General features: G+C 42.8%; 1 protein-coding gene across 1 annotated transcript; it reads left to right on the top strand.

Moving 5' to 3' along the window:
• Positions 1–1,280: 1,280 nt before the first annotated feature.
• Positions 1,281–4,868, top strand: LOC149079108 (uncharacterized). Its single transcript, XM_089240403.1, has one exon. The coding sequence runs from the start codon at positions 1,281–1,283 to the stop codon at positions 4,866–4,868; it is 3,588 nt and encodes a 1,195-aa protein (XP_089096529.1).
• Positions 4,869–12,417: the final 7,549 nt, after the last annotated feature.

The raw sequence follows: 12,417 nt of genomic DNA, 5'->3' as shown, positions 1-12,417 counted from the left end.
TGAGATAGAAAGAAGCCATCTCGAAAATGACAGATGCGTGCGCTGTTTCCGGGTTTTTATAGCACTACCCACGAGTTGAATTTTTTCGGATACCCGCGAAATTTCACGAGGTACTGGACTATTCCTTTTCTTCTCCTCTTCTTCAAAACTTTTTCTATCGGGAATTTCTCTCCCATCTTAACACCGACCATCTCTTCGGCGTAGAAGGTGCCCTTGATTTCTTCCCCCATCAGATCTTTGAGTCGGTAAACGGGAATTTCCCTTCTAACGCACTCGCTCACCACGAATATCTCCTCGGTGAAATTGGACTCGTAACCCCTCTCGAAAGTGTGCTTCGATCTGCTAATGCGCACGTGATCACCCACTTTAAACTTACATTCTTGTTTCTTGGATGTATTCCCATAGAGATTGTTCCACACCTCAGACTCGTTTCCGGGGTTCACGTCGACCGGTCTCATTTTTATAGATCTGTGATACCTGTGATTGTAACTCCACACGAGATCTTCGATCATGTCGATGTAGCGATAAGTATTCTTGGCAGTGAAGTACTTGTACATCCAGTTTCTGAGCGACCTGTTCCACCTCTCCACCACGCTGGCTTTGATCTGTTCGTTCTCCGTAGTGAAAAACTTGATGCCTTGGCGCTTTAGATAACGCTGTACTGGCGCGGCTATAAACTCTCGCCCCTTATCGCTCTGTAGCGCCACTGGTTGACGTTGTTGAAAGATGCTTTCTAAAGCTTTGACAACGTTGTCACCGGTCTTTCTTTTGAGGGGTATGACGAAACCATATTTGGAGAAGACGTCGATGCATGTTAAAAGATAGTTGTAACCGTCGTTGTGAATGGATAGATTACGCATGTCCACCAAATCGATTTGAAATTGACTGCTCAGACCGGCCACTATTGTTTTGTTGCGGGGAAACACTTTTTTAATGGACCTGTGTAACGTGTACGCTCTCTCGCCAGCCAACCAATCTCTGATTTCTTTTTTCTTTGATGACTTGAGCACGCGCTTGAGGGCGGATACGCCACCGAAACTAGCGGGAAGACGTGGGTTTCTGTATCTCTCATCCATTGCTTGTGTTAGACTTACGTGTCCTACATTCCCTTTTTATTTGTTTTTCAGGAGCGACACCTATGCGAGACGTGCGGCAAGGAGTTTTCCCTACGTCGGAATCTAAACCGTCATAGGTTGACGCATGGTGAACGCCAGCACAAGTGCATGGAGTGCGGTGCAGCTTTTCACCGCAATAGTCACCTCATGCGCCACCAACGCAACATGGGCCACGCCCCCCAAAGAGCACCCCAGCTTGGAGGGGCACCGAGCCATCACCGAACACCACCGCAGCTAGGAGGGGCACCGCAGCAGGGAGCATCACCTCATCTTGGAGGAGCACCGCAGCAGGGAGCATCACCTCATCTTGGAGGAGCGGCCCAGCCTGGGGCATCGAACCATCACCGAGCACCACCGCAGCAAGGGGCAGGAAGGCAAGTCAGGCGTGCTTTAGGCATGTTATCCACTCACGAACTGACCCCCACACCAGACACAGAGATGGACATGACTACCTTCCTCGACAGCGTGAGAGGGGAATTGACACAGCGCTTGGGGGAAGATATGATCACTCATAGATCATTAAAGTGGAATTTAGTTGCGACTGCTGTGTTTTCGAGGAGGGGTAGTGACGGGGAAGACGAATTCTGCAGCGGGTATCTCCGCAGCAAGATGCTCACCACTTTAGATATCGAGCAAATCGATGAACAGCTGCAGGAAGCCTTCGATAAGGTAAAGCAGGCGACAGAGGATTTCGAGGGCTGTGGGAGTGGGTGGGTGCTCGAGCGGGTGCTCTTGCTTGAGCTGAACACAAGTAGGTATCAACCACTGGGTGCAGCTAGTTACATCACATTGCCAAATGGGGTAGCCAACAGGGGAGCCATCATCAACATCAAGAATCACGACGAGAAATGCTTCCTCTGGTCGGTGTTGGCTGCCCTACACCCAATGCAAGCACATCCCGAAAGGGTGAACCAATACACGCAGTTTGAGAACGAGCTTGATACCACAGCTCTCAAATACCCGGTGACCCTAAACCAGATTGGTAAATTCGAAGTGTCGAACTCTCTGCGTATAAATGTTTTTGGGTGCGAGGGGATGGAAGTTTTCCCTCTTAGGATAAGCGAGGCGTCATCGCAGACCATCATTAATCTGCTACTCATCAGCAACGAGACAACGGCCCATTATTGTTTAATCAAAAATATGTCTCGTTTGCTATCATACACCACGAAGCATAAAGGTGCTTCTTATTTCTGTAATTACTGCCTTCAAAAATTCTCCACCCGTGAAAAACACAATGCACACATATCGCATTGTCGCGAGCATGGTCCGCAGCGCGTCACTTATCCTAGTGAGGGGGATAACATCATGTTTTACAAAAATCACCATTTCCAACTTCATGTCCCCTACATCATATATGCAGATTTCGAGGCAATCTTGGAACTTGTAGAAGGATGCGATCCGAACCCCTCGTTTTCCAACACCACGCAGAAACATCATCACCGCCCCTGCGGTTTTGCATATACACTTGTGGGACCCGATGGGTTGTATGTGAAAGAGCCCAAAGTTTATAGGGGTGAGGATTGCATCAGTGAATTTTTCCGGTGCATCATCAATGAAGAGCGGTTTGTCATGAGCCAGTTAGATAACCCGGTGCCTATGCGGATGACTGCTCATGATCAAAAAAGTTTCAGCGAAGCCTACACTTGCATGGTTTGTGAGCAACCCCTGGGCGATGATAGGGTTCGTGACCACTGTCACATTACTGGGGCGTACAGGACCGCACTCCACCAGAAGTGCAATCTCCAACTGCGGCTTAGGAGATTCATACCGGTGATTTTTCACAATCTGCAAAACTATGATGCTCACTTTCTGGTGAAAGGTTTGAGCGAATATCCAAACCGAAGGATCGAAGTGATCGGGAGGAACATGGAGAAGTTTATCTCCTTTTCTCTCGGTCGCTTGCGATTCTTGGACTCAAACCAGTTCCTCAATGCGTCATTAGAATCCCTTGTGAAGACTATGGAGCCCGGTGATTTTCTAAACTTGTCCAAATGCTTCGGGGGTAAAAGTCATTACCTTCGAAGAAAAGGTATATATCCATATGAGTATTTGAACTCGTTTAGTAAATTTAATGACCCAGTGCTGCCCCCAAAAGAGGCCTTTTACACCTCTCTTGGGGATCAACATATTTTCGATGAGGATTATGAGTACGCACATGACGTTTGGAGAGAGTTCGAGCTTGCTAATCTCGGTGATTACCACGATCTGTATGTGAAGACAGATGTGCTTCTCCTCGGGGATGTGTTCGAGCGTTTCAGGAGGCTGTGTGAAGGCAACTTCAAGATAGACCCTGTGCACACGTATACATCCCCTGGATTGGCTTTCAATGCATGCCTGAGGATGACCGGTGCCAAGCTTGAGCTGATCACTGACCCGGACATGCACCTCTTTTTGGAGAAAGCTGTGAGGGGTGGTGTGTCAGTTATCTCCAAACGATATGCGCGGGCAAATAATCCTCTCGTATCCGGTTATAATCCCAGTGAACCAACTTCTTATATTATGTATTTCGATGTAAATAATTTATATGGTAAATGTATGATGGAGTCTCTCCCGGTGAGCGATTTTAGATGGTTGTCACCGAGTGAGATCAGCGAGATCGACTTTTTAGCTGTGGACGACAACGCCGCCAAGGGTTACATACTCGAGGTCAGCATGGAATACCCGGTGAATCTGCACGATAGTCACAATTGTTATCCCCTAGCAGCTGAGAACATAGAGATAACCCCAGAAATGTTGTCACCGTATGTGCAGAGACTCGGTGGCAAACCATCTAAAAAGCTCGCTCCGAATCTGATGAATAAAACTTCATACGTCATCCACTACCGTTGTTTAAAATTATACACCTCGCTGGGGATGAAGCTGACGGGTGTTCAACGTGCTATCGAGTTTACTCAGGAGCCGTGGATTCGACCATACATAGCGTTAAACACCGAGAAGCAAAAGCAAGCTCGGTGTGAGTTTGAGAAGGACTTTTACAAACTTCTCAACAACGCTGTGTATGGGAAGTCCCTAGAAAACCTGCGAAAGCACGTTGACATCCGTTTGGCCAACAACCAGAAGAGCTTGAGGAAGCTCACATCATCCCCAGCGTTCGAAGATTTCCGTATAATCACCGGTGATCTAGCTGTGGTAAGGATGAACAAAATCAAAATTCATTTGGATAGACCAATCTATACCGGTGTGACTATTCTAGACCTATCCAAATACATCATGGCAGATTTTCATTATAATTTTATGAAAAGAAAGTATGGATCCAATGTTGAAGTTTTATTCACAGATACGGACTCGTTCTTATACGAGATTAAAACCGGTGATGTATATAGAGTTATGCGGGAGGAGCTTCATCTATTCGACACTTCGAATTACCCCAGTGACCATCCTCTGTTCAGCCTGAAGAACAAGAAAGTGGTGGGTTTGATGAAGGATGAGAACGGCGGCGAACCCGTTGTGGAATTCGTTGGTCTCCGCGCTAAAATGTACTCGATGACCACAGCAGTCGCGGAGAAAAAGACCGCAAAGGAGGTAGTTCGCGCAGTGGTTAAAAAACATCTAAAGCACGAGGACTACTTGGCTTGTCTAAGTAGCAAGGCCACCATAAAAAATAACATGATTAAAATTGCATCAAAACATCACCAGCTGCAGACGGTGGTCATGAGGAAGACGACGCTATGCCCCCGTGATGACAAACGATATATTCTCGGTGATGGTATAAATACATATGCATATGGACACTACGCGATCCCCACGACGTAGTGTTCTGTAAATATTTTTTCTTGTAAATATTATCTTTCTTGTAAATTTTTTTTTAATTACTCAACTATTCAATGTATATATCTTTAATCATGTAAATAAATGAAAACTTGATTCATATAAAATGACTCTGTAATTTATTATCGTTGTGTTTATTTTTCTTTACAGCTAACTTGGAAAAAAAAATGGGGGGGGGGGATATGTTGAAAACTTTCTAGAAAAGTCATCTTTGAGTAAAAGTGTGTTAAAAAAAAAAATTACAAACGATAATTTTTGTACGATCCCTATTTAATTTTCTAATGAGTGACGTCATGTGAAAAAAAATTACACACGATAATTTATATACATCCCCTATTTAATTAAGGGGAGGAAAAAACGTGTGAGCGCCATCTAGCGGAGGGCTGCGGAATAAGACATCCCCTCGTAAGGTGGGGATTGCCTATTGTCCTGGTGGGGAGTAAGTGGGGATTGCCTATTGTCCTGAAAACCCCATTTTTCCCCTACTTTGGGGGCAGTGATGTATTTTCTTCCTTGTAATCTTCATCCCCACAAATAACCAGTCTTTCAATGAATTTTGTGTAGTCATATCTAATTTATTTTATATTTTAATAGAAAATAAATATTTCTCTCTACACAAAATTATCCCTTAAAATTTTGGAGAGGAGTGAAATTACTCTTGAAAATTATTTTTTCTGATAACACTGATCACTATTCCTCCCTGTAGATTTTAATGTTAAAATTTTTCATTTGTACACAAATTTTTACGACAAATAACTTCAATTATGTCGACTCTGACTGCAATGCCAACATGGCTGGAGATGTGGGGGGGGGGGGGGAAGCCCGGAAATGTTTGAATTCCTTGAGCTACGTTAATAATTTAGCGTAGTTTGATTCCCCAACTTCGTGAGGAAAAGTAAAAAATTACAAAAAATTCGGGTAGGCTTTCATGGACGCATCCGCAAATTTACATGTAAAAGAATCTATTTTAAGTCTTGATTATGTGCAAACATTATTCCTCATTGTTTGAATCCATCTCTATTAGCCGAGAAATTGCGTAACCAGTTCTCTGCTGAGTTTAAATTGCATTCGAGATAAAATGAAAATTTTTCACTTAAAAATTCTGAATGTTGTTGCTGGAGAAGCTCCACAATAGTTTGATAGATTCCATTTGAAATTATATTTTATTATTGTCATAGATTTCAACACGGTGCATTTATCAGTAAAAGACAGTGGATTGGTGATCGGCTGAAGTTGGTTTTCTGTGGTTCCCAACTTCAAGGCGCAAATGCGAGCCGATCTCCCCGTTAAAAAGTCTCGCCACAGACAGCAACAGTCCTACAACGATAAATCATTCAATCATAACACTTCACTCATAGTTAGAAAAACTGGTGGCAGATGGTAGCACTACACATAACAAGCATTACAGAGAAACAAAAAAAACTTCACGTCAGGTTTCACTACACGTACACGCGTCTAGATTTGCATCCAATATCTTCTTCTTCTTCCTCAGGTTACATTTGCATGCATGGTGTTCTTTTCTCTCGATAAATTTCAACAGGAATGCCGTTTCAACGTTTGCGGAGCAGCCGTTTCATGTTAGACTCTGCATTCTTTGATGACAATTATTTATATTAGTGTGTACTATCATCTTTTCTGAATCACCCTGTATATCCTGCTTAGTCTCTAACTCCCAGCACCGTAACTATGCCTCTGTGTTTAAAAGTGACTCTGTCACTCTTTCGATCGTTCACATCCTATACGTCACTATTATTATCTTTCGCCCACCAGGTCATTCTTTTTTTGGTCACTCACATGCTTTTACACCCTCTAGGTTAGCCATCCAATTTCTCTGGATGTTTACAAACTCATACGGTCACTAATTTGGTTACTCACATGGTCACTCACAGATTCACACGATCTATATGATCACCCACAGACTCACGCGATTACTCATATGGTCACTCAATTAGTCACGTGCATGGCCACTCACGGACTCATGTTCACTGACAGACTCGTACGGTCAATCATATGATCACTCTTGAACTCATGCAGTCACTCACTTGATTACGAATACACTCACGTAATACACTTACGTAATACTCACATATTGGTATTATCACTCACTGACTCATACGTACTCTCACGGACTCATATATGGTCACTTATTTGGTTACGCGTAGTCACTCATGGATTGAATGGTCACTCCTTTGGTTACGCGTACAATTACTCACTCATTTGGTTAGGTGCACAGTCACTCACGGATTGATATGGTTCCTCGCCAACTCATACATTTACTCACGGACTCATGCGGTCACTCACCGACTCATACGTTTAGTCATTGACTCATACGGTGACTCAAGCACTCACACGGTCTCAGTCAATTGGTTACGCATATTGTCACTCACGGACTCATATGGTCAGTCACTCGACACGTACTCTATCAGGCAATGCTAAAGAAGATTAATTGAATTTTAAATAAATATTTCCCATTGATTTTTTTTTAGGTTTTTTTTGTATTCCATTGTATTACTATATCGCAGCAGTGATTATCCCGATTTTCCTGGAATTTTTCTCGGGATTTCGGGAACGGAAAATCGTAAGAAACTCCCGAGAACGAAAACCCAAGTCAATTGTCATCATATCTTGAAAAAAAAATCATAAAATAAATTTCGAATGTGATGATAATGATCGAAAACTCAACATGATGCGAGATATTGTTTTCCATGTCTTTTTTTGCCAATCTCAACATGATTAACAAAATTATCGAGATGTCAATTTCGATTTATTATAATTCTCACGATTTTTGTTTCCGTTTTGAAAGCAGTGACGGGTACAGCGACCAGCACCGTGACGGTCATTAAGGGAACCACCAAGGGAGTTCAAGCGCTGGGGTTCGGTGCAGAGGGAGTTGCTGCCAATTCACCTGCTGCTGCAATACAAAGTAGCGTATATGGTGGCATGGCTCCTTCTGGTAGCCCTTTCGCCATCTTGCAGAGCATCGGAGCCGCAGGTTTGGCAACAGCCACCTGTTTTAAGATCAGCGTGGTCTGTGTGATTTTAATAGCCCGACTATGATAAACGATCATGCATGGGATGATCGCAACATCATAAGTAAAGCTTCGGTTTTGATCAGATTTTCGTTTTTGACACTAACAGATCTTTAGAAATAAAAATGTTTGATGGATGTGAAATTATTTGTGTTTTTCTTCTTCTTATGAATCGCGAATATTTAGACACAGAGCAGTAGTTCCCAACCTGTGGTACGCGCACTTAATAAGTCATTCAAGGGCTCAAGAAAAATCATCGGTAATAGCCGATAAAACAGCAAAAATAAAATATTAGTTGCAGCATAATGTGAAAAAAACGGAATACGACTATATTCCCGCATGAGTATCGCATACCTATCACACACATCATTTTTAGTGGCACGCAAGACTCATACATTTTAGGCGTACACGACGCACACTTGTTATGCATTTTTTGCGATATGCAGCTCTTCTACACTTTGGTTGGTCACCACCTACTCCCGACATAGGTGAAATTAAGAGTCTATAAATGCTTAAGTAACTACGCGTCTCTGCTAGACAGAGGCATTGGGGGGGGGGGGGGGGGGCTTTGCTCCTCTAAGATGATGAAAATTCGAAATATAAGGGGGCATTTTACTTGCTCTGAAATACAAACACACAATTTATTCTTAATGACTCTTTGGGGATTTTTTTATTGCATTTGCAATTTTTTTAGGGCATATTTGCATGGTTTTAGAAAATATTTCGCCAGTTGTATAGCGCATAAAATCCGAGCACATAATATTGAAGAAGAAAATTAAATATAAGTCGTTGTTATCATTTTATATGTTCTACTTTGTATACTTAATTAACATTAAGTGGGAGTCGCTTCGGTCGGTGACGTCACGAAAGACCGTCCTTTCTTCCCTAATTAAGAGCAGGCAAACAATGTTTAGCAGTAATGTATTTATTTTTATCCTCATATATATTTTTCCATTTATTTACTTTTTGGCTTTCCTCGAATTGTTGCTCCCCCCACCTTTACCTATTTTTTGCTGATCCGCGAATTAATGCCGGTCCTCAAAATATTTGTACCTTTTTAAATTGGTGAAATCTGGGTCCGACTGTACGTAAATGGTGCATTTACGTGCAGTCGGACCCAGATTTAACGAACGGTGATTCAACAGACGTCGATTTAACGGGTTTTTTTTTTTTAATTCTATGAAAATAAAAGCCGGGAAATGTATAAAAAATAATTTTTTATTATAATAACCCTTACAACCCTCTTGAAATATGAATGGTATATTTGAGTACTACACGTTATTTGGATACTTTTCCCGATTGGAAGTATGCCTCTAGGAGATCAACGGTTCGCCAGTAAAATGCCATACCCTCTGTTTGCTATGCTCCCTGTATATAATATACGGTATATACAGTCGAATCGCGTTATAACGAACACCAAGAGACCGAAGGAATCACTTCGTTAAATAAAGGAATTCCAGGTTACCTAGCATTGTTCCTATGTATACTTATTTGGGGGATTGGGAAAGTGTTCGTTAAAACGAGATTTTCGCTATAACGGTATTCATTAAAACGGGATTCGACTGTACTATTTTAAGTATTGGTTAAAAACGAAGAAATGAACTTGAATTGCTGATAAATTTTGAAGTAGTTATAATAACAATCAAATATCTATTGAAAAATGAGCGTACGTACCGCTTTGATGAACGTATGCAGATGATATGATTCTTACCTGTGATCTAATCTCTTCAGTTAATAACGTTTCAGTTTCACAGACAATATTTATCTATTATGCCGAATATCATCAAATGTTATCTTACTTTTGGCTTGAAGTATCAATGCAATTTCGGCAGGAATTTGCCTTTTTTATGCCGTAGAAATGCACCAAACGGATTAGAGAAAACCTGCACTCTTCCTACTGTCTCCGCCATTGTTTGAAGAGATAGGGAAATTCCCGTTATATTATCTGCAGTGGATGAAAACGGGAAATTTCCCTTTGATTTGTCCGTGAAGACATTAGGATAGAATTAAATAATTGCGACAGTCTTGTTTCTACGATTAACGGACCATCCACTTATTAGGTCAGCATCGATGGGGGGGGGGGGGGGTTCGGATTTGCGGACTTTTGATGACAAGGAAGGAGGGGGGTGGGGTTGAATGATGCTTGCGTCATCAACTGTTCTTTATAAAAATATGAAATATTCTTAACGACATCTCTTTACTGGGAATGCCAAAAACAAGTAAAACTTTACCTTTCCCTTGCCCCCTCCCCCTAGAGATACTCCTTTCCCCCGATAACTAAGCCCCGTTTACATGTGCAAGATTTGGGGGTCGGGTCGCTTTGGTGATTATTACCTGCATGGCAACTTTTTTTTCCTCATGGGGAAGAAAAAGGGGGGACGAAGATCCGTCAAAAGAGTCCCATCTTTGTTGCGGAATAACGGTGGGTGACTCCTTTGCGCCGCGAAAACTACTGTAAGTTCCTTCGTCAGCCATCTTGAACCAAGCACTTCCGTTCAACCCCACGTAACCGGCGACGACTTCCGGAAAGAAGAGGGGGAATACCGGCATAAACTAAACTCCATGTGAACTTGCTGTAGCAAAAATCCCTGTTACGGGTAACTTATTGCACCGGGATATTTTATTGCACATGTGAACGGGGCTTATAGACCTCCTTCTCTGGCCGACTTCTCAGACCGCCCTCCCCCGTCCTGCCTCACTAGGTCGGGTCAGAAAGGGTCGGCTAAACTGTTTTGAGTCCACTCGGAGCGTCACATGCATCGTCGTTGAGTGATTTGCTGGGCCGATGTGGTGATCGAGTGGTCATAATGACGGACTCACATCCGGGTTCAAACCCCACCTTCGCTGCAGTGGTGGTCGGCTGAAGTTGGTTTTCTGCGGGTTCGCAACTTCGAGGCGCAAATGCGGGCCGATCTCCCCGTTAGAAAGTGTCGCAACAGAGAGCAACAGGCCTATACAACGAGAGCTATTAAATCATTACACTTCACTCATAATTAGAAAAACTGATGGCAGATGGCAACACTACACATAACAAGCATTACACAAAAACAAACTTCACTCCAGGTTCACTACACGCACATTTCAACATGTACCAATTCGTCAGAAGTTCCACAGAGGAATATGAACGAGGTGTATGCGGTTTTTTAGTAGTAGTCGTAGTAGTGATTAGTTGGATTCCCGTACACAAGCGGATATACTATTATACATGCTCTTCGAACGAGGGGGATGTGGTTCACCGAGGGTGTGCATGGTGATCGGGAGAATTGTCTACTTTTGCCCTTCCGCCCATGCTAATGATATAGTTTTTTGTGAATGGCAGATCCCCACTTAGCCTGCCCCCCCCCCCCTCCGTACCGTCTATGCTCCTGTATGATGTGGACGAGAAAACAAGCTACGATGCAATTTCCTTGTACGATGGAAAGGGGCCATTCAAGTACTACGTAAGTCGATTTTCAGCCATTTTTGACCCCCCCCCCCCCCGTCAGCAGCTTTGAATATTTCATATCGTCAAAAAGGGTTGGTTGATGACGTAAGCAACCTTCAAACCCCCCTAGCCCCTTGTCATCAAAAGTCAGCAAATCCGAAACCCCCCCCCCCCTCCCCCTCGATGCTTACGTAATACTTGAATGATCCCAAATCTGTGACCACAACTAGTTTTTACGTAGGTAGGATGTTAAAAAGGAAACAAACGTTTTTTTGGGTGGGGGGGGGGGTATTTATTTACTATTTCCCTGAAATATACTTGATCACGCGTGGTGCGGGCCCATATTGCACTGGGGGGGGGGGGGAGGAAATCGTAATCATTGACTACCCAAGACTAGCCACCTCCGCAATAATCCACTCGTTAGCTAAATAGAATGAAATATTACTGTAATCCAAATTACTCAGATGGTTGATTTTGCGCAGCCATATTGCCATTGACTGATCAACATTTCAGGAATTTAGATAAACCGTGGCGGAGAAGACGAGCTTCATTGCTCTGTAACTCGCATCAACTGGCGACGGCAATTTATACCAATCTTTGAATTAATGCTTAATTTAAAGTATATATAAATGTAGTTTTTCTTCCGAGATAATTTAATTTTTTTTTTTTTTGAATGAAAAATACACTTTGATTGTACTTTTCCAACTTTGGGGCACTAAGTTATAGGCCTAGCGGGCTATAGCCCAGGGCGGCAAATGTGAGGAATGGGGGGGGGGCAAAATCACAATAGAATAGCAAAATTTGTGTAGCCCTAAATACACTCATGTCCATAAATTAAGGATAATTCAGAATCACACGGAAATCGAAATCTAAAGTAAAAATTTCACCTGTAGAATTATCACACACATCTGCAAGAATGATATGCAAATTTCAGGAAGCCACCAGATGATGCCGATAGTACGTCGCAATGACGAGAGTGTAAGAGGGGGGTATATAAGGAATGGTGGCAAAGAAGTTAAATTGTTCACAAGAGTTCTGTAAGGCGCTCAGTGCCATAAGCGAATAGTTATGACGCAGAGGA

The sequence above is a fragment of the Pholcus phalangioides genome, unplaced genomic scaffold, assembly GCF_987345545.1.
Source record: "Pholcus phalangioides strain wild (caught in Gottingen) unplaced genomic scaffold, Ppha-v1.0 ptg000012l_1, whole genome shotgun sequence".
NCBI lineage: Eukaryota > Metazoa > Arthropoda > Arachnida > Araneae > Pholcidae > Pholcus > Pholcus phalangioides.
Note: the sequence above shows the minus strand (reverse complement) of the source record. Positions and strands in the feature narration are given on the sequence as shown.

Excerpts from the sequence above, each read along its gene's own strand:
- LOC149079108 (XM_089240403.1), top strand. The coding sequence starts at position 1,281 with ATGGGCCACGCCCCCCAAAGAGCACCCCAGCTTGGAGGGGCACCGAGC.